This window comes from Sturnira hondurensis, unplaced genomic scaffold (assembly GCF_014824575.4).
Source record: "Sturnira hondurensis isolate 20B ecotype Veracruz unplaced genomic scaffold, ASM1482457v3 Scaffold0020884, whole genome shotgun sequence".
In the NCBI taxonomy this organism is placed as follows: domain Eukaryota; kingdom Metazoa; phylum Chordata; class Mammalia; order Chiroptera; family Phyllostomidae; genus Sturnira; species Sturnira hondurensis.
The window spans coordinates 2,282,045-2,303,610 of NW_028093515.1; the positions used below are offsets into that span (position 1 = coordinate 2,282,045).

General features: G+C 55.0%; 1 protein-coding gene across 1 annotated transcript in view; it reads left to right on the forward strand.

Moving 5' to 3' along the window:
* CHST8 (carbohydrate sulfotransferase 8) overlaps positions 1-21,566 on the forward strand; it is a 105,909-nt gene that overhangs the window by 47,664 nt on the left and 36,679 nt on the right. The window contains exon 2 of the mRNA XM_037030811.1: positions 1,380-1,595. Within this exon, the coding sequence (XP_036886706.1) occupies positions 1,466-1,595 (130 nt within the window). The 5' untranslated portion in view covers positions 1,380-1,465. The remainder of the gene's footprint in view (positions 1-1,379; positions 1,596-21,566) is intronic.

Consider the following 21,566-nt stretch of genomic DNA (forward strand, 5'->3'; position numbering starts at 1 on the left):
GATGGATGAAGCCAAGTCTCCCTGGGTGGAAAGAGGAGGTGTGCGCCCTGACTGGTGTGGCTCGGTGGGCTGGGTGTCATACTGCAAACCAAAGTGGCGCTGATTCAGTTCCTGGTCAGAGCACGCACTTGGGTTTTGGGCCGGGTGCCCAGTTGGGGACCTGTGGGAGCCACCAATCGATGTTTCTCTCCCTCTCTTCCCCTTTCTCCAAAAATAAATAAATAAAATCTTTAAAAGGGAGAAAAGAAAGAAGGTGGTGTCCCTGGGCTCAGGCTGGTAAGAACTGGAGAAAGTTGGGGGGCAGAGGGACCCCATTCCAGAGGGGCGGCCCTGGGGCCCCAGCCCACCTGGTGCAGCCTCCCATGTGGGCTGCTCTGCAGCACCCAGGCCGCCCCCTGCAGGAGCTCACATCCTTCCTTTAGGCAAATGGCCCTGGGTTGCCCCGTTTTGACCCGTAGCCTGGCCCAGCTGGGGTCACAGGTTGATACTGGGGCATTGGGGATTCCTTCCCCTTCAGGAGGAGCCAAGGTCAGGGGCAAGTTGCCTGCAAGCCGTGCGTCTGCAGTGGCCCATCCGTAGGAATGTGAGGGCTGTGGGTGCCAGCCTCTGAGCCTGGGATCGGTCAGACTCGGGTCCGGTTGCCCCGCTTCAGCCCCAGGCCTGAGGGTTTCAAGATCGGGGGCAACCATTATCTGGCCAGAGCTTCAGCTCCCATTAGTGTGACTATGTCCACGATCCCATGAGCCCATCCATCCGTCTGTCAGGGGGCACAGCTCTGGCTGCTGTAGGCGAATGGCTGAGTGGGGGAGTCCATCTGTCCCGGACATCCTCTGGGCCTGGGGGACTCCTTCTCAAAGCCTCCTGCTCTGTGGACACCCTTGTCCTGAGCATCTCAGAGAGATGAGCCAGGACCGAGGGAGATCTGAGGAATTCTCGCCCGCCGGGCCAGTTGTAAGGGAAAAGGACCCGAATTCCTGCCTGTAGCTAGAACCTTCCATGGGGCACATGCACACTTGTTTAGAGGCTCAGAGTCTGGACAGTGCAGGTGGGTGGCCGCTGTCCCTGGCTCTGGGCTTCAGGGCCTTACTCTGGGCTCCCTCAGGCAGAGAGAGGCCAGGGCATGCCTCTCGCCATGGTTTTTCTGGGGCTGCCGATACAGGAGACCCTGAAGGAAAGCTGGTGTCCCAGCCACGGGTGGTGAGTGAACTTCCCTCAGCCTTCCTGGGCTTGAAAAGGTGGCGGGGTCGCCCCTGAGTAAAGCTGAAGGGCTGAGGGCTCTCGGGAGTACATTCGGTCACCGGCAGCAACGGGGGCCTCCGCCCTCCCGGGAGGCCCTGTGCCTCGGTGATGGACCATCTTTCTCCCCCTCTGCCCTGTAGACCGTGGCCTGATGGACACCTGGTGTAGACAATGAGGGAAGGACTCGCTTCCCACACCCAAGAGGGGACCCCGGAGCAAGGCTCGGATGACCCTGCGTGCCGGAACAATGCAGCTGGCCTGCATGTTTTCATCCATCCTGCTGTTCGGAGTCGCAGGCCTCCTCCTCTTCATCAGCCTGCAGGACTCCACGGAGCTCACCCCCCGGCAGGTGCCAGGTGAGTCCTCGCATTCGGCCCTGGTGCCAAATCTGTGCCGAGACCCCTGGCAGGAAAAGGAGGGGTCCTGGCCGCCTCCTGGCGGGCATCAGCCTTTGATGTGGAAACACCGTATCTCATGTCAGACTGCTAGCCTTAGGGCTATGGCCTCTGGCCTCTGGCCTCTTGACCTCTAGCCTCTGCCTTCCTTTTGTGAATGATGGCCCGGCTGCCCGTCTCTCAGCTGGTCGTTGCCTGTGGTGAAACTCAGATTTAAAGAGATTCTGTCCTCTCTCAGGGCCTCTTCCACATGATCTGGGGGACATCAGAGGGTGAATAATTTCTACTGGAACCCATGCCCAACCATGGAGACCCCTTGAATCCAGCCCCTCCAGCCTGGGCAGGTGGGTTGGGGGACCTCCTGGCTTTTGGGGGGTGAGACTGCTCCTGCTGGCATCCGATCTGCTGCCTCCTACCCCACCTGTCCCCAGTGGCCTTCCGGAGGGGCAAACCCCTCTTGACCGGCAGGGGTCTGCTGGGGCAGGGGCGATGGCAGTGAAGGGAGAGCAGAGCGGATGGTTCTGGAGCCTTTGACACGTAGGATGTGGACAGGGAGCTTGGGCAAGGTGCCTGCTGGAGGGACACATCTCCTGCCTCAGAGAACACAGCAGGGTCAGAGGGCAGCCCGCACAGGGCCGAGGCCGGGGTCGCTCTGTTTGGAGTGAGAGGAAAGCACCATTGCCAGGCCCAGAGCACCTGTGTCTCTCAGCAGTGGTCCCTGGGGCCTTGTTAGGAGAAGATCCAGGAAGACACCTGTGTATGCCGTGCTCTGGGACACGGACAATATGAAGGAGGCCTGGAGGCTGGGGACTCGGGCAGAGGGCTCCTGTACCATCTCTGTGGGCTGGACACAGCACGGGAGGGCAGAGCTCGGCCTGGGGGCACCTGGCCTCAGGGGCCGAGGGGCACAGGGTCCTCGGGCAGGCAGCCTCCTCCCTGTTCCCCTCAGCGCTGGCTGGCACTCACTGTCAGGGCAGAGCGTGTGACGGCAGTCAATAGGTGGAAAGGCAGAAGGAGCACCAGGAGGCCAGGGTTAGAGCCCCCGGCTCGGCATGTGCTGCGAGAGGCCCTGGCGGGGGTGGGGGATGGCCTGTGGGTTGATTCTTTCGTCACAGAGAGTTGGCAAGAGGCGGCCGAGGAAGGCTCTGTGTCCCGGGGGATGGCAGCGAGTCATTGGTGCTGACTCACACGGGGCCGGACCCTCACAGATGGTGGCTGTCACAAGTGGGTCTGGCTGCTCCCCAGCAAGGACACGTGACCAAGCTGGTTCCTCTGGGAGGGGGACTGCAGCTTCGAGTGAGGCTGACAACTCTGCCTGCAGAGCCGGGCGTACGGGCAGCGCCGTCAGGACCGACTGACGGTTGGCCCCACGGTCGCACATTACCTGTTGAGAATTGGGCTCCTGAAAAGGGGACCTCACACACCGCTGGGGGTGAATGGCACCACGCACACTGGGTGTGTGTCTTTGTGTGGGGGGTGCACACCTGGGCAGAGGTGGTGCATGGCCACTGTCTGTGTTCTCCTGTGGGACGAGCCGGGGAGAGCAGGCACAGTGTGTCTGTGGCGTACCGCTGGGGCGGGGCCGAGTGCCGGTCCGGTCCGGTGTACACCCCAGAGGCAGGGACCATGTCCTGGGCAGGGTTGGGTCTGGCGTATGGGATCTCCCGGGTGAAGTGGTGAGCTGGGCGGGTGGGGGAGGGTTGAGGAGGCTGAATCTGGCGTCCCCTGCAGCCGGGCAGACGCAGGCAAAGAGTAGCTTGACCAGCCTCACCACCTGCTGGGTGATGGGCAACCTTGACACTCTGCGTAAATCACATCAAACACAGTCATAAAACTTTAAATAATGCTTACGTTACTTTCCCCGAGCAAAGTGTTCCTGACACAGGCTGTTTGTGTTGATTTGTTACTATTCATTTATTCTTTCCCTGTACTTCTCACAGCAGCCTAATTGTGATTCGGTACCAAGAAAGCAATATCAAAGTAATTTTCCACAACATTAGTTACAATTTTCTTCTGATCTTTCAAGTGAAACAATCCCATCCTGTTGGCTTCCCTGAGCATATAAACCTTGATTACATTTATCTGTTGGAAACCAGTGCTTACAAAGTATCTGTATCCAGTTGCAGAGGTGGGTGGCCCCAAGGGCCCCGAGGAGCCTCTGGGTGGATTTCTGCCTGTGGGAGATGCAGATGCAGGTCGCAGATTCAGGAGGCCGCCCCACGCACTCAGGCAAGGTGGGTGGTGGCTGGGGGAGGGCGGAGGCGGGGCACCTACAGGGGAAACTCCACGCAGACTGCTCTGTCTTTCACAGGGGCAGAAAGTTCCCTGGGAACGGAGTCCCTGGCCTCTGCTGGTGGCGGCACTGACCAAGGTGGGAGGGGAGGGGGCACAGGTGAAGCTCTGGAAACAAGCTTGCGAGGGCGGCGGGGGGCTGTTAGCTACTTGTGGTCCCTTGGGGTTTGGGCATCACGGAGATTTCTCCCACGCAGCTGCCAGGTGTCAACAGCAGCTGGGTTTCTCAGGGACCCGTCCGCAAGCCTCACGTAGCTTGTGCATTGGACGCAATCCTACGGGATTGCCAGCTCTTGTAAATCAAGTTGTATTTTCAAAATGTTTGCTGTATTTAAATCACATCTTTTGAAATGGGAGTCGCTGCCAGTTAACCTGCCTTCATTCTGAGATTAGATTTCCTTGTATCAGAGAATTCACCTGTTCGACTCTTTGTTCTTCAGCATTGCCAGGCCCGAGGCCCCAGGAACCTCATTCCTTGACCCAGGGCACTAGACAGGCCCCTTCCCTAAGTGGAAGAGTCAGAGAGCATGTCAGACCCGGGAATAACAGCCCAGTGTGAGGGCGCTGGGGAGGCAGAAGACAGGCTCCAGCTCCACCCCCACCGCTGGGCAGCCTGCATTTTCGTGAGCTGGCTTTCTTCGGGGACATTTCGTTATGGAGGGTTGGGGACGTACAGAAGTAGATTCGAACAGTGCCGTGAACCCCATGCGCCCGTCCCCCCGCACCCCCGTGGGGTCGGGCTGGCCCCTCCACATCCCTGTCCTCTTCCCTCCTTCCGTATGGTTGAGAGGCGTGTACCAGATGGAATGTCAACTCACCCGTAAACATTTCAATATGTTTCTCCGTTTACAAGAGGAGAGCTCTTTTTTTTAAATGTTCAACAATTTCTTAATATTATTAAATGTCCAGCCAGTGTTCCAATAACTTGTTGTCTCACAGATATTATACATACTTTTATTTCCGATGTGTTGTGTTCGGTACCAGATCGGGCCCACACACTGCAGTTGGCGGGCGAGCCTTTAAATTTCCTCCATCTGTGAGGGTCCATCTTTATTTCTCTCTTGCTGTGTATTTCGTGGAGGAAACTAACTGGGTCATGAGTCCTGTAGCTTTTCCCACAGCTGGAATTTTTGCTGATTGATTCCTTTTGCTGCAGTTCAATATTGTCTTCTGTTCTTTGTATTCCCTGTAAGTGAATTAGAGGTTTCGATCAGACACGGGCTTAGTTTTTTCCCTTCTTTCTTTGGCCAGAATCCACACGCAGTACAAAGGTCTTCCTTCAGGAGGCGCACATCTGCCTGTTGGCCCGTCTGTCTTTTGCGGTGTGGGTTGCCTAGACCTTTCCATTCATTCCCTGGGGCATGTTTAGTTTTGGCAGAGCGAGTTTTCTGGAAGCTGGGCCACCCATGTTTCAGTGACAAAGCTCTGCTTGCCTGAAGTCATGGAGGGTGGAGCCGGGGACTGGGGCTGGGGCGCCGAGGCAGGAAGGCAGCTCTGTGAGGGCAGGGGCCCCCACGCGGGGCCAAGTGCACCCCAGAGGCTGGGCAGCTCAGATGCTGCCTTGGCCCGCAGTCTGCCCCAGGGCACTCCCTCTGGGCTCAAGGGCACCCAAGGATGATGATAATGAAGCCACCACCAGGCATTCATCGTGTGCTAGCTAGGTCTTGTGCTGAGCACTCTACGCGTTTCAATGCATGGAATTTTTATGAGCAGCGATTATTCCTATTTGCAGACAAGGTGCCAACGCTCCCTCGGGGAGGACACACCACCAGTAGCACTACTGATGGAAGCGCTCGGGGACCCACCTCATGGCACGTACTGTCATGAGCGCTTTACGTGTACTTGGCATTCATTTGGTGCTTTCAAACCAAGGGCTTCAGCGCTGTGACACCGTCTGAGAGATGAGATTTCTGGGGCAAGGGCGGTGAAGAGCTGTGCCTGAGGCCACATGCTTTGGGCTCCAGAGCCACCTTCAGAGCTGGCTGCTGCCCCCGCACCCACTGCCCTCCCAACCATGGTGACGGTCCTGTGACCTGGTCTGGGCCTGGCGCAGAGCCTGTGGGGGAGAAGGGTGAGGGCCCAGGTTTGGGAGCACGAAAGAATGTGTCATGGCAAGAACTCCCTGTGTGTCTGGGGCTTGGAGTGTGACCTGTGGATGCAGACTCGTGGCTGAAGACACAGCCAGGCTGGGGCCCAGGGCACCCTGGGAGCTTTGCAGGAAAGCAAACCTTTGCTGCAGGCCGTGGGGGGCATTCTGAGGGGGGGTGGCTATTAAAAAGCTCAGTCTAGCGGCTGCGTGCTGTGGTGCTATAGGAGGGAGCAGGGAAGAGGACAGTCACCACAAGGAGACCAGCTGGGAGGGGTTGAGTGAGATTGGAAGAGATGGCCAGGCCTGGGGTGGGAGGGGCCAGGGTGGGGTGGGCTCCAGGGTCCGGTTCCGAGTTGGACCATGTGGGTGGGAGGATGAGGAAGGTGAAGAGGGCAGTGGTCTCAGTTCAGGGTGAATTCAGCTTGGGGTTTCTGGCTCTGGCAGATAAGGGTCAGGGGCGCCTCTTGACGAGGCAGATACAGGATGGGGCATGGCCTGGGGGAGGGGCTGGAGACCACAGGTTCTATTTTGCTTGGCAGGGTGCGAGGAGCTGCCCTATGACCCCTCCAACTGGGGCTCCAGCCTCACAAACCTCGGAACCAGGGGAGAAGCAGGAAGCCCCACCACACCTCCACCTGTGTCTTCGCTCTTAGGTCACACACCCACTCCTTCCCTCTCACACACCGGAGGGCAGAGTCCTGGCTGCAGGGGTCAGGAGGGCTTCCTGCAAGAGGGCAGTTGTTTCTTGGTTGCCTTCTGTACCTCACCAGAGGTGACCAGGCACTGACCCCCAGCAGAAGCCGTGAAGTGGGCCTGGATGACACTCTGGAGCCTGTGGTTTCTCCCCAGGGCACACACTGCTGAGTATCTGGCCCAGCAGCTGACAGCCAGAAATGGACAGAGCCAGAATGCCAACGCCCACCAGCCTGGCTGGCTCCAGGGTCCTGCTCTGGTCCTGAGGGAAGGGGTGGCCCTCACTCTTGGTGCCACGGGGACCAGAGACACACAGCCCTGCCTGAGCCCGTGATGAGGGCCATGCTGCAATGTCAGGGGTTTGTCTTGTTCCTGCCATGACCGGTTTTGTCCAGGTGTACCCCACTGGGACTCAGAGAGCACCCCACCGGACCGAGAGCCCGGTGGGCAGGGGCCGCAGGCGCACCTGCTACGAGGTTTCGACAGCTCTGCTATCGCCCGTGTGAGGGGGACGGCAAAAATGGAAGTGTGGCGGCTGTCCCTCCTTGGCCCTTTCCGGGGAGGGGCAGCCTGCTAGGTCAGGGGGTCACAGCCCAGGCTCCTTCGGGCCAGGGGAGCCAGCCTCTCCAGCTTCCGTGGAGCTGTCTGCTTTCCCTGGACGAGTGGGTTTTATCGGAATCCTCTGAGTCTGTTTCCTGAAATTATTCTCTAACGGCATTGCGGAACATCATATATATTTCCTACAAACCTTGCGAGGCTGACACATCCTTGTTGTGACTGTTAATATCAGAAGTGACATGTAATTGCAGTGATCCATCCTGTTAAGTAGCTGGGCAATCTATCATTGCAAAATCAGCAGGGCTGGGACTCGCAGAATCCCGTGTTCCTAAGCAATGCACTGCAGCCTGTCCAAGCTCTTACCGAGTGCCCGGTCCCCACCCGCCTGCCTGGAGCCACATCAAAGGAAAGCGTACTTGGGGAAAACCACCGCTGACTTTCATTCTCTGGAGTGCCCTGTCCTCATCACAGCGTACGCCAGGCTCTCAAAATCAGGGCTGGGGTTGGGATGCTCGTAATAGTGACCCTTTTTGGCTTCCGGCCCCCGCTTTCTTGGAAACTGCGCAGTAGCTTCGTGGGGGTTCTTCTTGGTGCCAGGGAGTGGTCAGTGACCTGGAGCCCTGGTGGGCTCTGTGTGGACAATGTGAGAGCCGAGGATGGAGAAGGGACCGGGGATGGCTGAGCCTCCCTTGATGGGGTGTGTGCATCGAGGGAGGGCCTGCAGATTTGGGAGCACCACTCGCACTGTGTTCTGTGCTGATTGCAGGGTAGTGTTGGCCTACACTGCGCTGTGAAGGGTGCCCCCTGGAGGTGTGCAAAGGGCAGTGCTGATGCGGGGGCAGCCATGGGGCCCACACGTGGCTTTTGGTCAGTGAATGCCCGAAAGGGAGGCAGTGTCAGATACGCAACCCTCAGGTGCAGGCCCCTGGAGCTCAGTGGGTTTGGGGAGCCCTGGGGATGCTGGCTTTGGAGCCTTCTCTGATTGTGTTTTGGGGGACAGCGCTTCACGAAGGACCCTCACCGCTGCCCTCCCTGGGAGGCCCCAACCTCGGGGCGTTCGTGTGGGCCTGTCTCTGCGTTGGGAGTTGATCTCTCGCCTGATACTGGGCTGTTCCCTCAGCTCCCGGCATCTGCTTGCCTGCTGTGGTCTCAGCTTCCTGGGTTCCCCCACCCCCTGCAGACGGGGCGGTGTCTCCCTCCTCCCTGCGAGACACCCTGGGGTCTCCAGCCAGAGCCTCTCCATCCTTTGGTGCATTAAAATACGCGAAATGAGAAGTAATGAGCATGTAGGAACTAATAACAGGAATCACCTAATTAAATTAGGAAACAGACATCACATTGCTGTAATCTGAAAATTCATATTAGTAGAAAATGGTCCCAGAATTGTTATGCTAAAGGTTCCTAGAGGTGGGGAAATTAAAAAGGAGAGCAGAATGGAATATTGGGACAATCATATCCAATAAGAGCAAGACTTATGTTTTCAAGGAGTTAAAGTAAAATGCTAAAAATAGAAGACAGGATCCTTGTGTGGCTCTAATGACGCCGTGGACAAAACGACTTTGAGAGCCATGGAGCTCCCTACTCGTGCCTGGTGATAATTTTGAAAACAAGACAACGTAATGAGCTTCGGTGCCCGAAACCCAGTCTCCGTCCTTGTTGGTCGGCGCCTGTCCTGTCCCATCCGGTGCCTGCGTTTCCTCCTCCTTCCCGCTGTGAGGGGGGCATCATTGCCCTCAACTTCCACTCAGAGAAGTCAGTCAGATGCCCCCTGCAGCCAGAGGGGCCCCAGGCAGGATTCGAACCCAGATTGCCATTTGCAAAGCCTCTGATTGGCTCGCTCTGCCCTCACCTGTTGCTACTAGTTAATGTCACAGTCTGCATTTCCCGTGTCTTCTGTTTTTCTGCCATTTCATCAAAGGGCATTTCTTGCCGGCACTCAGCAGATTTGGGCGGCAGCCCGCCTCCCTGACCCCAGTGCCAAGGCTCTGCTGGTGTCTTGGTTAACAAAGGCCACACAGAGACACCTTCTGAAATTACAGTCCAACTGGAAAACTGGGTCTCCCATTGTGACCGGGCCTGAGTGGGGGCCAAGCCGGGCTGGCTGTTCCGATGCTTACACCAGCCTCCGGAAGACCCAGTTTCAGGCGGTGTCTCCAGGGCGGTTAATTATCCCCCCAGGCCCTCTATTCAAGGGGTGAATCGGGCTCTGTTCACCTGAGACGTGCGTAGTGACTCAGAGAGCCCAGAGCGGGGCTCCGGTGTGGGCTGACCCCTTTCCCACTCATGGGGTCCAGAATAAATGGAGGGACCCAGAGAGGAGGAGGAGGGGCCGAGATCTGTGTGTGAGATGCCCAAGAATTACATCTGGCCTGGGACGCTGTGACTGCAGCCGGGCTGGCGTTGGGCCCAGTGTCAGGGTGGTGCTGTGGAGGGCATTCCAGACGGGGTGGGGCCGGACCTCCTCTCCCTCCGCCTGTGCCCCACACCTCCCCCGCCTCTCTCCCCATTCACCGCAGAGGCGTCTTCAGCGGGAGATGCCTGCCTGCCTGCCGTCAGAGCCAAGCCCCCGCTCAGCCCAGGAGACCTGCCAGGGAGAGCAGGAGGGCAGAACAAGACTGAAGCCCCAGAGAGGCACAGGGTTCGCAGGGTTGGCCCCTTCAGCCTGGTTTGCCTCCCTGCTCGGCCCTCCTCGGCCTGTGGGCTCTGGGCTGTGAGAGGGGTGAGCTCAGGACACAGTGAATCAGAAGACCCCACCCACTGCCCTTGTAGGGAAGGGTCTGGTGGAGCCCTGGGTCTAGGCCCTGCCAACCTTCCTGACGTCCCACATTACTAACAAGGGCAGTGGGGAAGTGGTTCTGTGCCAGAACAGGTCCAAGGACAGGGCTGTTGCTATGGTTGTAGCCCTCTCCATTGGTGGCCACTGTTTTTAGAACCCTGACAAGGTCACTGTGGTGGTTACGACAGTGCAGGCACCGAAAGGCTGGCTCTGGAGGCTGGTGCACATCCACGGGGCGGTGGGACCCTCGGGGTGCCCTGGCGGGGGCTGAGGCCCAAAGGCCCTGGCTGCCAGCCTCTCCTGTTTGGGGGGACACCTTTCACGTGGCTTTAGGGCCAGGGTGGGTGTTCCCCTTCCCAAAACAGTTGCAGGAAGTTGGGAGCTCAGGCAGGTCCCGCCTAGGGCAGGAGTTCATCGTTACGTATCTGCTGCTGTTCTCATTATAAATCTTATTTCCCCAGATGCGTGGCTCTGCAGAATTAATTTCAACCAGGGTGGAACTCAGTGGACAATTCTTTCACTCAAAATTTTTACTTATGTGGGAAAAACAGCTGAACTTAGATGGGTCCCGCTGCCCCCAACAGCCACTGCCCGGGGACCCGCCAGCCGGGCCACGTCCGTTTCTAGCCCCCGGAAGTCCTGAAGAGCACCCATAGCATAGGCTGGTCCCCATCTGAGCCCCCTCTTCTCCCCAGCTCCATCTGTCCCCAGAGCAGGTCAGCGGTCTAGTCCCTGCCGAGTGGCTGTCAGCCCAGGCGGTTCCCAGCCTGGGTTGCACTGAGCTTGCCACTTCTTGTTTGTGTGTTTAAATGGGCTTTGTCCAGTGAAAGGCAGCCAGGAAGGAGCCTGGGACTCCCCTCCCCGCCACCCAAAGCTACCATTCGTGAATGCATTTGACCTTTGCCCTCGAGTCTGGACCAGCCCAGGAGGGAGGGTGATATGGAAAAGGAAGGGCTGATGAGGGGGGTGTCAGTGAAAAGAGTCCATCGGAAAATGGATACTGAGCAGGCTGGGGGAGGGGCAGTGTACAGACAGCTCCCGCTGAGAGTTCTGTGTGGGACGCAGGCCCAGGGTGGCCAGATCCTCCTTTTCACTTTTTTCAAAGAAACTAGGAATCTATCACATACACTTATGCAAATTCTCCTGATTGTTAAGCACCAGTTCAAAATTTAGAAGGTGTTTCCAGAGTCCAACGATGTCAGCCTGGCCCTCGCTGTTGGTTGGCTGACAGACAGGGTCGGCTGGTGCCCCAACCCCTCAGGCTGAGGCCTGCCCCTCCCACTCTCCCCGTGCACCTCCCCCCTCACCCCAGAGAGGGGGCGGCTGGAGGGGAGGAGACTCAGATCACACCAGACCCCAAGGGGTTGTGGGCAGAGCTTCTCCAGGGGCCTGCTGGCCACCGTGGCCTCCTGGGGCACCGAGGAGCCTCTGCGTGGTTCAGAGGGTCAGGGGCCCTGCCAGACACCTGTTCACCGTGCAGGCGGGAGACCTGGGGGCCTAGACGGCAACTGGTCAGCAGAAGTGGGGGGAGGGGCAAGGACTAGGTGGGAAGCCTGGGAAGGGCCCGCAGTGAAAACTTCCCTTCACTGACACGCAGTCACTCCCGCGTAGGTGTTTGCACCCACGAGCAGGCTATCGTTTCTGTGAATAAAGCACGAATTGTTTCTGGGCAACCCTCCCTACAAAGGTGGCCCTTCACCAGGGAGCTGAAGGGTGGGCTGTGGAGTGTGCTCCGTTTTCAATGGAAAATGACTCCCTGCTCCCCACAGTGATGGCATCCGGCAGGGACAGCCCCAGGGCCTTCTTGCTTCCCCACCCAGGACACTGTCTGCTGCAGTCAAGCCTGTCAAGGGTCCCCCAGGAGGGCGGCCAGGTCTGGCCCGGCAACGGACACTTTGCAGACAGTCCTTTCCTGGCTGCCTCTACTTCAGGCCGGGGCCAGGCCAGAGGTAGATGGATGACGTGGCCTGGCCTTAGGACTCAGTGAGAGGTGGCCCCTGGCTTCCTGCCTGGACCGCAGGCTGTGGGGATGGGAAGAGCCCCAGACACCCCTTACCCTCTGTCAGAGGCCAGCTGGCAGTGCGGGGTCCCCCAGGCAGTGGCTTTTGGGGGCAGCAGGACCCATCTAAGTTCAGCTATTTTTCCCATGTAAGTAAAAAATTTTTAGTGAAAGAATTGTCCACTGAATCCCACCATCTTCACTGGGGATGTCAGTGGAACCAGAGTCCTGACCGACAGCACCTGGGAGGCTGCCCCTGGGGGTGTGGTCTGACTGTGGCAATACAGTGAGTGCTGAGTGCCTACTGTGTACCAGGCACTGCACTTCACGTGCCTTATGCGTGCTCTCCCACTGAAGCCTCACAGCACTCTTCTCTGATTTACAGATGGGGGAACTGGGGCGCAGAGAGGCAAATTACTTGGGAAAGATTACGAAGTCAGGAAATGTCAATGCCTAAACTAGAACCCTGGTCTTCAGATCCCAGACACACAGGGGCTCACTGGTAGACTCCGACAGTCACTCGGAGCTATGCAACACCCCACTGTGAGACGTGTGGTGCTGGAGGGCTGGCCTGGGGCTGCACAGTGTGGCCGCAGTGATGTGTGAGGTGGGCTTCATTCCTGTGCATTGCAGACCCGTTCTTGTGCACACGTGTGTGCTGGTGAAGGGATGGGGACCTCTGGGAAAGTGCCTGCCTGCCTGACTCTCATTCACAATCGTGTGTATAAAAATGTGTGTGCACACACGTGAGGTGTGTTCCTGCCTCGGGCTTACAGCTCACGTGGGAAACACTTCCCATCAAAGTTTGGGGCTGGCTGCTCTGGGCGCTCACGGACGTCTGAACCCGCCAGGTGCAGGCGTGGGACACAGTCACGCCCCGGCCAAGGCTGGTGACTTCGGCGGCCGCAGGGGCCCACAAGTGGGTGAGGAAATGCCGTTTCAGCACCAAGTCACAAAGCCAGTTATTGTAACCCCCTGCCTGAGACCTGAGCAGACCCAATAATGCAACTATATTCATAATATTTCAGGTCAAGTGATCGCTGCTCGAATTAGTTCCTTCCCAGAACCCAGCCAGAAGGAGCAGCAGCAAGTAAAGTATTTTCTGGGCTTAAACCAAGTCTGCTCGCCAAGCAGGTACAATATGCAAACAAGGGCTTGCAAACTGTGTGGGGGCCTTGTCCCTTCCTGGGGAATAGGAGGGACGGTCAGGACAGGAAAACCATAGGCCAGGAGGAGCCCAGCCCTTCCTGCCTTGGCACTTCCCCCTTGCACTCACTTATAGCAGAGACTAGGACCATAAGGTCCCCGTTCCAAAGGGACTCAGGGTGACCAGGGTGACGGGAGATTCCTGGTGTCTCCTCTCACTCCTGCCCAAGCAGGCATTTCAGCGCTGTTGCCAGGAGCTCTTGGTATCTGGAGCTGCCTCCTCCTCCCATTCTGCAGCTGCAAATTAGGGTCTGAGACCAAGGACGTGCTGGGACTTCCCGCCAATCAGAGAACGAGAAAGGAAGGGCATCAGAGTGGCTTGACTATTTCTGTGTCCTAGAGAGAGTGGGGCAGACGGGCCCAGCAGCAGACGGCACACCCAAGCTGGGACACGGCCCCAGTGAGCCTGCTTTTCCTTTCTTCCATTTGCTTTGTTGAGGGGAACACATGGCCCTTCTCAGGGAGCAGAAAATGCCAGCATGTCAGTGCTGTGGCCTCACTGAGCTGCTGTGCCCACCTGGCCTGAGTAAGAGGGAACCGAAAACTTTCTAAAAACTCAGGAAGGAGCCAGAAAAAGAGGGGGGGGGGAGTTGGAGGGAGGTGGTAAACTCCAGGGAATGCCTGCCACGGGGCCGGGAGGGCTAGGGCCTTCTTAAAAAAAAGCTTTATTCGGGTAAAATGTACATGCCATACATTCACCCATTTTACACGTACATTTCAATGATGTCTAACAAGTTTTCAGAGCTATGCACCCATCACCACCATCCAATTTTAGGATGTTTTCTCTGCCCCCCAGATCTCCCGTGCCCGTTTTGGCCCCTCCTGCAGCCACGACCTACTTGCTGTGTTTATTGGTTTGGTTTTTCTGACATTGCACACACATGTATTATTGTACAGCCTGCAGTCTTTTACAGCCGGCTTTTTAGCTTAGTGTAACGTCTGGAAATTTGTTACGTTGTAGCTTGTACTGGTAGCTTCCTCCTCTGTCTTGCTGAGTCATGCTCCCATTGCATGGATGTTTGGGGCATTCTTTCAGTAGTTGGTGGTCATGTGGATTGTTTATACTTTTTGGCTGTTATACTAATACTGCTGTTAACATTCACATGCAAGTCTTTGTGTGAACGTATGTTTTCAGTTCTCTTGGGGAGATATTTAGGTTGCACAGTAAATTTACATGGACTTTTTAAAGGAACTGCCAAACTGTTGCCGAAATGACTGCGCCATTAACGATCTCACCGATAATGTGTGAGGACTCCAGTGTCTCCACGGTCGCATCAACACTTGTTATTGTCTGTCTTTTGAGTTATAGCCATTCTAGTGGGTGCGAAGTGGTATCTCATTGTGGTTTTCATTTGCATTTCTCTAGTGACTAATGATATTGAGCTTATTTTCACGTGCTCGTTAGCCATTCAAATACCTTCTTTAGTGAAGTACTCTAGTCAAATCTTTGGCCCATGTTTTAAATTGTTACTTGTCTTTTTATTGAGTTGTTATTCTTTATTTTCTAGATACAAGAACTTACTAGGTTTGCAAATAATTTCTCCCATCTGTGGTTTGTTTCCATGTTCTTAACGGTGTCTTCAAAGTGCAAAACTTCTGAAATTTGGAGAAGTACAGTTCACTAATTTTTTTCTTTTATGGATCATGCTCTTGGTGTTGTGTTTAAGAAATTTCTGCCTAACTTGAGGTCATAAAGATTTTCTCCTCTGTTCTTTCTTTCTCTCCTCTTTCTGTTCTCTGAGTTTTTATAGTTTTAGCTCTTCCGTCTATGTCTGCGATCTATGGTGAGCTGATTTTTGTGCTTTGTATGAGAGACTGTTTACCTTCATCTTCCTGAGTGTGGCCCCTCGTCCCAGCTTCACCTACTGAAGACCATCTCCTCCTCCCCTTTGAACTGCTTTGGCACTCTGGTCAAAAATAAATTGGCCATAAATATACAGGTTTTTCTTCTGGTGTCTCAGCTCTATTCCCTTGATTGGTATGTCGATCCTTACTCCAGTACCATAGTGTCTTGATTATTATGAGTTTACAAAGAGAATCATGCACCATGAAATCAGAAAGTATGAGTCCTCCGGGTTAGTTCTTTTTCAAGATCATTTTTGGCTCTCCAGGCCTTTGTAAAACCCTGTAAATTTCCATGTAAACTTTAGGGTTAGTCAATATCTGCCAACAAAAAGCCTGCTGGGATTTTGATCAGCATTGCCTCAAATCCAACAATACACTTGGGAAGAAGTATTTTCTTAACATTACTGAGTCTCCCAATCCATGAACATGGAATGACTCTCCATTTGTTTAGGTCTCTGTTAGTTCCTCTTGGCAATAGTTTGTAGCTTTCAGTTCACAACTCTCACCCTTCTTTTGTTAAATTTATTCCTAAGTATTGTATTCTTTTTGATGCTTGTAAACTTTATTTCTAGGTCGTTTATTGCTTCCTTTTACAAAAGATTTTATTTATTTATGGAGAGAGGGGAAGGGAGGGAGAGAGGGGAAGTAACATGGGTCGGTTGCCTCTCTTGTTCTGACCAGGAATTGAACTGGTGACCTTTCCCTTTGCATCATGCCACCCAACCACGTGAGCCGTGCCAGGCAGGGGGGCGATTGATTTTTCTATATCGATCTTGTACGTTTCAACTTGTTTGTCAATTCTACTAGTTCTTTTCGTGAACCCCCTAGGATTTTTAAAATACAGGGTCATGTTGTCTGCAAGTAAAGAGAGTTCTATGCCCTGACCAACACTGCTCAGTTGGTTGGGCATCATCCCACCAAGGGATACATGGCCAGTTCGATTCCTGGTCGGGGCATGTGACTGGGCTGTGGGCCGGTCTCGGTTGGGATGTGAGCAAGAGACAGCGGATAGATAGTTCTCTCACACATCATGTCTCTCTCCCTCTTTCCCCCCCTTCCTTTCCCCTCTCTAAAAATAAATAAAATCTGTTAAGAGAGAGAGAGGGCTTTACTTCCTTTCCAATCTGAGTGCGTTTTTCTTTCTTTGCTGACTGCACGGGCTAGCACAGTATGGAATACAAGTGGTGCATTCCGACCTCAGTGGGAGGGCACCCCCCACTTTCACCAGTGAGCTCAATGCCAGCTGCAGGGCGGTCAAGGGTGACCCGCAGCAGTCTGAGGAAGTTTCCCTCTACCGCTACTTTGTTGGAAAAAAAACATTTTGACCGTCAGTAGGAGGTAGATTTTGTCAACTGCTTGTTCTGCATCTACTGAGATGTGTAGGCGGTTTTATCCTTTATTCTATAAATATGGTGTGTAACAGTATTACGTCAATCTTGAGTTCTTGAGATAAACGCCACTTGGTCTTGGCGTGTGATCCTTTTTATATGTTGTGGCTTTGGTGTGCTAGGATTATTCTATAGGATATTTTGAGAGATAGCTGTCTGTAGTTTTCTGTTCTTGAGATGTGTCTGTACAGCTTTGGTATTGGATTAATATAGATCTTAGAATGAGTTTGGAAGTATTCCCTCCTCCTCCCTATTTCGGGAATGGTTTGCAAAGGATGGGCATTATTTCTTCTTTAACCGTTTGGGAGAACTCTACAGTGAAGACATCTGGAGCTGGATTTTTCACTTATTTGTTTAATTTTTTATGGAAAGATTTTTTGAATTACTAATTCAATTTCTTTCCTATAGGTCTATTCAGATTTTCTATTTCCTCTTGAGTCAGCTTCAGTAGTTTATGTCTTAGTAGGGCTTTTCCCATTCCATTTAAATGATCTCATTTGTTGCAATAAAAATGTTGATAGTATTCTCTTACACTTATTAGTGATGTTCCCAATTTTAGTCATTTGTGTATCTCTTTCTTCTTTGTTAAGTCTAGCCAAAAGTTTGTCAATTTTGTTGGTTTTTTTCAAAGAATTAGCATTTAGTTTCGTTGCTTTCGTCTTTTATTGTTTTCGGTTTCACTGATTTCTACTCTAATTTTTATTATTTCCTTTTTATGTGCTTTGAGTTTATTCTCTTTTTTTAAGTTTCTGGGGGTAGAAGCTTAGGTTATTGATTTGAGATTACCTTCTCTTCTAAAAACGACATCACAGGTATGAATTTCCCTTTCGGACCTGCTTCGCCTGTTGTCTGCTTCAGTCACCTCACTTCCCACATCTCCTCTAGGGTTCCGTCTGGTCCGTTGGTCCGCTGCTCCCCGCTGTCGCCACCGCAAACCCAGGCTGGCTGAGACTTTAGGATTGTGATTTTCAACAACACACCTGGGCAGGGCCTGCTCTCCTGTGTTAGGTCCGCAGCCATCCCAGCACTGGGTGGGGACGACGGAAGAAGCCCCAGGCTGAGATGCTTCAAGCTGGGTTCAGTAGATTTTCTTGAAAAAAAAAAAAAAAAGGCTTCTTAATATGTTGTAAACCTCTGGTCAATTTCCAGAGTTCTTCAATTGCTTACTTTTCTTTTTTTTTTTTTTTCCTGTTCTGTCCGTTCTTTGGGGAAAGGAATCTGTCCGAGCCTCACGCAGCCATTCTAGGGACCCTTCCTGCAGACCTGGGCCCTGTGTCTGCACAAACAGGGCATGAGGTCTCTGGCCAGGTGCTGAGCTAGAGAGCAGCCTCTCTGTGAACGTCGCCCTCAGAAGCCCTCAGACCTCTGCCCGTTGGCCCAGCCTGTCTGGGACAGACCTGGTTTACTCTGTGGCAAGGTGTAAGTATTATCAGTGCCCCCTCACTCTCAGAAGTGACTTTATTTGATGACAGATCACTGTATAGATGTATGTCTGTAAGAAGAAAAACTTAACCAGAAAGAATGGGGTAGAGATGGAGACAGTCCCACCAGTGTGGGCCCTCACCCCCTGGACAGCAGCCAGACCTCGGTGACGCAGTCCTGAGCTCACCCTGGGGGTCTCTGGCACTTGCACCCCTGGCCTGCACAGGAAACCCCGCCTCACCTGGCACAGGCCCCTTCATCCCTGACCCGTTGCTGCATTTCAACAGCCAGTGCAGTTCAGTGGGTGGGTGCAGTGCGGTGACACTGGCCACTTGCAGCTTCCTCTGGCTCACAGGGGTCAGTGGAGGTGCCCCATCTTCTGGTGTCTACCTTCCCAGCGGAGAAATGAGAACTGGCCACCCCTGGTGGGCACTGGTACTCGGCACACGAGGTCCACAGCAGCAGAGTGACAGGCTCCCTCCTCAGTGGAGTTTGATGCACGGGCCCTTGCGTTGGTGACACAGCTGCCTCCCCTCTCTTCCCTCCCTGGGGTCTCTCTATTCCTCAAGGCATGGCCACCAGGCAGAGGCGCGAGGCAGAGCCGGGCATTTCAAGCTGTCGCCGGAGAGGCTGGGACTGGGGTCTGGAGCCTGTCATTCTCTTGAGCTACAGAGCCTGGCTGAGGTGTGCAGGGCTGGGCGACAACAGCCACACAAGTGCAAGTGCAATGCCAAGGCTTCCATCTGTGTGGCACTAGGAAGGGCAGCTTTCGCCTAGAACAACTGTTCTCTACCTGGGCTAGTGGATTAGAATTGCCAGCATAGGTGTGAAATTAGCCTGATGTTCCAGCTGCATCCTAGACTGATGAAATCCACACCTCTAGGGGACGGACTCAGGCACCTGTTTTCACAGTTCCCCAGGCGACTCCACTGCGTGAACAACCTTGAAAGCCATTGGTTCAGAACGGTGCTTCTCAGACTTGACATAACCAGCCACTGGGACCACTGTTAAATGCAGGTCACGATCCCGTAGGCCTGGGTGGGGCTCAAGGTTCTGCGTGTCCAACAGCAAGGGTTCGTGTTTCCTCCAGTGTGACTGTGGACCGCCAGCACCGGCCACAGGTGGGAGCTCCCTAAACAGGAAGACCCTCAGGATGGACCCCAGGTGTCTGGGACGAGACTCTGCTATTTAACACGACTCCCGGGTGGACTGAGTGTGATGGGAGGTTGAAAAGTGCTGGTGTAAGAGACGGTGATGGCTCAGCATGTCTGAGAGATGGAGGGTGACTTCGGGCCGCGTCTGGGGTCGCAGACAAAATCTCCTTGTCATCAGAATGACAAAGTCCAGGCTTGGGTCCTTCCAGCTCCATCGTCTCTTATCCTCTCTCCTGGCCCCTGTCTTCTGTGGGAGGTGACGCAGCTGGGCGTGGCTCTCTCTCTGCCCTGCCTAAGCCCCCGCTTCAGCTCCCCGCTGCCCCAGTCTTTCCCAGAGGGGGATCCTGACTCCGGGCTTGCCCCACATGGCCCGGAGCCTCTGAATTTTGCTCAGGCTACAGGCTACAGACTTCAGAGTGCTCTCTGTAACACAGCTTCCATACTCCCCCCCACCCTGAGAGACCCAGCCAGCCCCTCCCTCCACCGGCCCCGGGTACCAAAGTGTGTCACCTCCTACAAACTCCTGACTCTGCAGCAGACTCATCCAGGATGCTTGCTCTGCGCCGTTTTCATGTTTGCTCCGTTGGCCTCTGAGCTGCCCCCCTTCTCCAGCCAGTAAAGGGCTCCAGCCCTGCCCTTAACAGTCGCTCCCTCACACCCTGCACCTGCTCTTCCCCTTCCCCGTGTACCAGGGGCTGCCAAGTGGTCAAGGCCATGGGTGTGCTGTGACCCAAAGCTCCCAATCCGGGGTCCGGCTGTGCTATCCCCTGCCTTGTCCCTGGTGCCCGCTGAGCCCTGCAGGAGCTTGGGCCCCGGGCCACCGTGCCTAGAGCTGGATATCACGGGGATCTTGGCTGGGCTGTCGCTGCTTCTCCTGACAGCTGGGGTCAGGGAGAGGAAGGAGACTCGGAGGGATGGTTTCCACACTGACGGTGACAGGCCTTGAGGGAGCACTGAGAGGACTGCGATTCAGGAAACGGAAGACAGGGCTTCCCTGGGACTGTCGGCTCTGCATCCCATCACACTTCTGGTTGCCTTGGCAACTCAACAGGTTCAGCTTCCTTTCTGGGCATTGTGTCTGTTCTGCCAGGAAGTGACAAGGCCCATGGAAGTGCACGGATCTTCAAGGGGCAGGCACTCGGCGTGCGCGGGATGACGTTCACCGCCTTGCTGGGCTAGCTGCCCTGGCCGCCATGTAGCACCCTGCCTGATCGTGTGATCCTGTCCACCCATCTGTCCGTCCATCCATCTCTTCGTCCAGTAAGCCGTCAGTGAACACCTGCTGTGCGCCCCACCTCGCGCTGGCTCCCTCGGACGCTCAGCTCCTGCCTCTCCGTGTCAGACTGTGGTTCCTAAGGTGTCTGAGTGAGCAGAGAGGTCAGAAAGCCCATGGCGATTTCGTTTAACCTGGCACACGGGTGGGCCTGTGTAAAAGCTATTCTCAACTTCTCAACGCATCTCCACGGCTACCACCTTCCACCAAATGCCTCTTATCTTCCCGCCGTTTGCACAAGCACAGTCACCGGCCTGGCACCGTCATCTGCCTTCCTTCACCCGATGCTGCGTGGTGGCCCCTTTCCACGCCGACACACGTGGGGGGTGGAGGGGCGAGCCCCTTCCGGCAGGTCCACACTGTTCACACGAATGTGCCTCTGGCTCCTCGAACCAGCTCCCTCCAGCTTTACGTCTAAGTTGTTTGCCGTTTTTGGCTAGTTCGTAGATTATTTTTGTTTCCTCTGGGGTCACCTTTTTCTATTTCTTTTGGTCTTTCTTATGTCGGAGTGACCACATGCCCGGTGACCTGTAGTTATCCATTCCTAGCGAGGGTGGGACAGGGCCCGCCTGGCTGGTGTAAACAGGACGACGGGACTTCGTTCGCAGAGCGGTGAGGAGGCGGCGTCTCGCTGGAGCGTTCCCAGGAAGAGAGTGTCAGCGTGCCAGGGCGGCCACACACCAGCACAGAGTGGGGGCTTGAACAGTGGGGAGAGTCTCTCTGTCCCGGAGGCTGGAAGGCCAAGGCTGAGGTGTTAGCAGGACCGGTTTCCTCTGAGGCCTCCCTCCTTGACTTATAGGTGGTCTTCACGCTGCGACTTCCTGTGGTCTTCCCTGCGTCTGTTTGAATTTCCTCTCTGTGTTAGTACACCAGTCACGCTGGACTTGGGCTCACCCTAACGACCCATTTTAACTTAATTACCTCTTTAAAGACTCTATCTTAAGTCACATTCGGAAGCCCTGTGGGGTTAGGACTAACACCACTCAGCCTGCAAACCATAGGCTTGCAATCTCCAGCTGCGTGTGTGGAGGGGACCCCTGGCATGTGGGGGCCACACAGGGAACCTGGGACACTGGCGTCCGTCCCTCTGAAGCCTGCCAGTTACTCCTCGTATTTCGAAGCTGCCCCGCTCTTCTCCCAGCCTGAAGGCAGGGTCCTTTGTCCTTGTCGGGGCAGCAGATGGGCGTCTCTTGTCTCCTGCTTGGGGGGCGGGGGGGCCTGGGGCGCAGCAGATGGG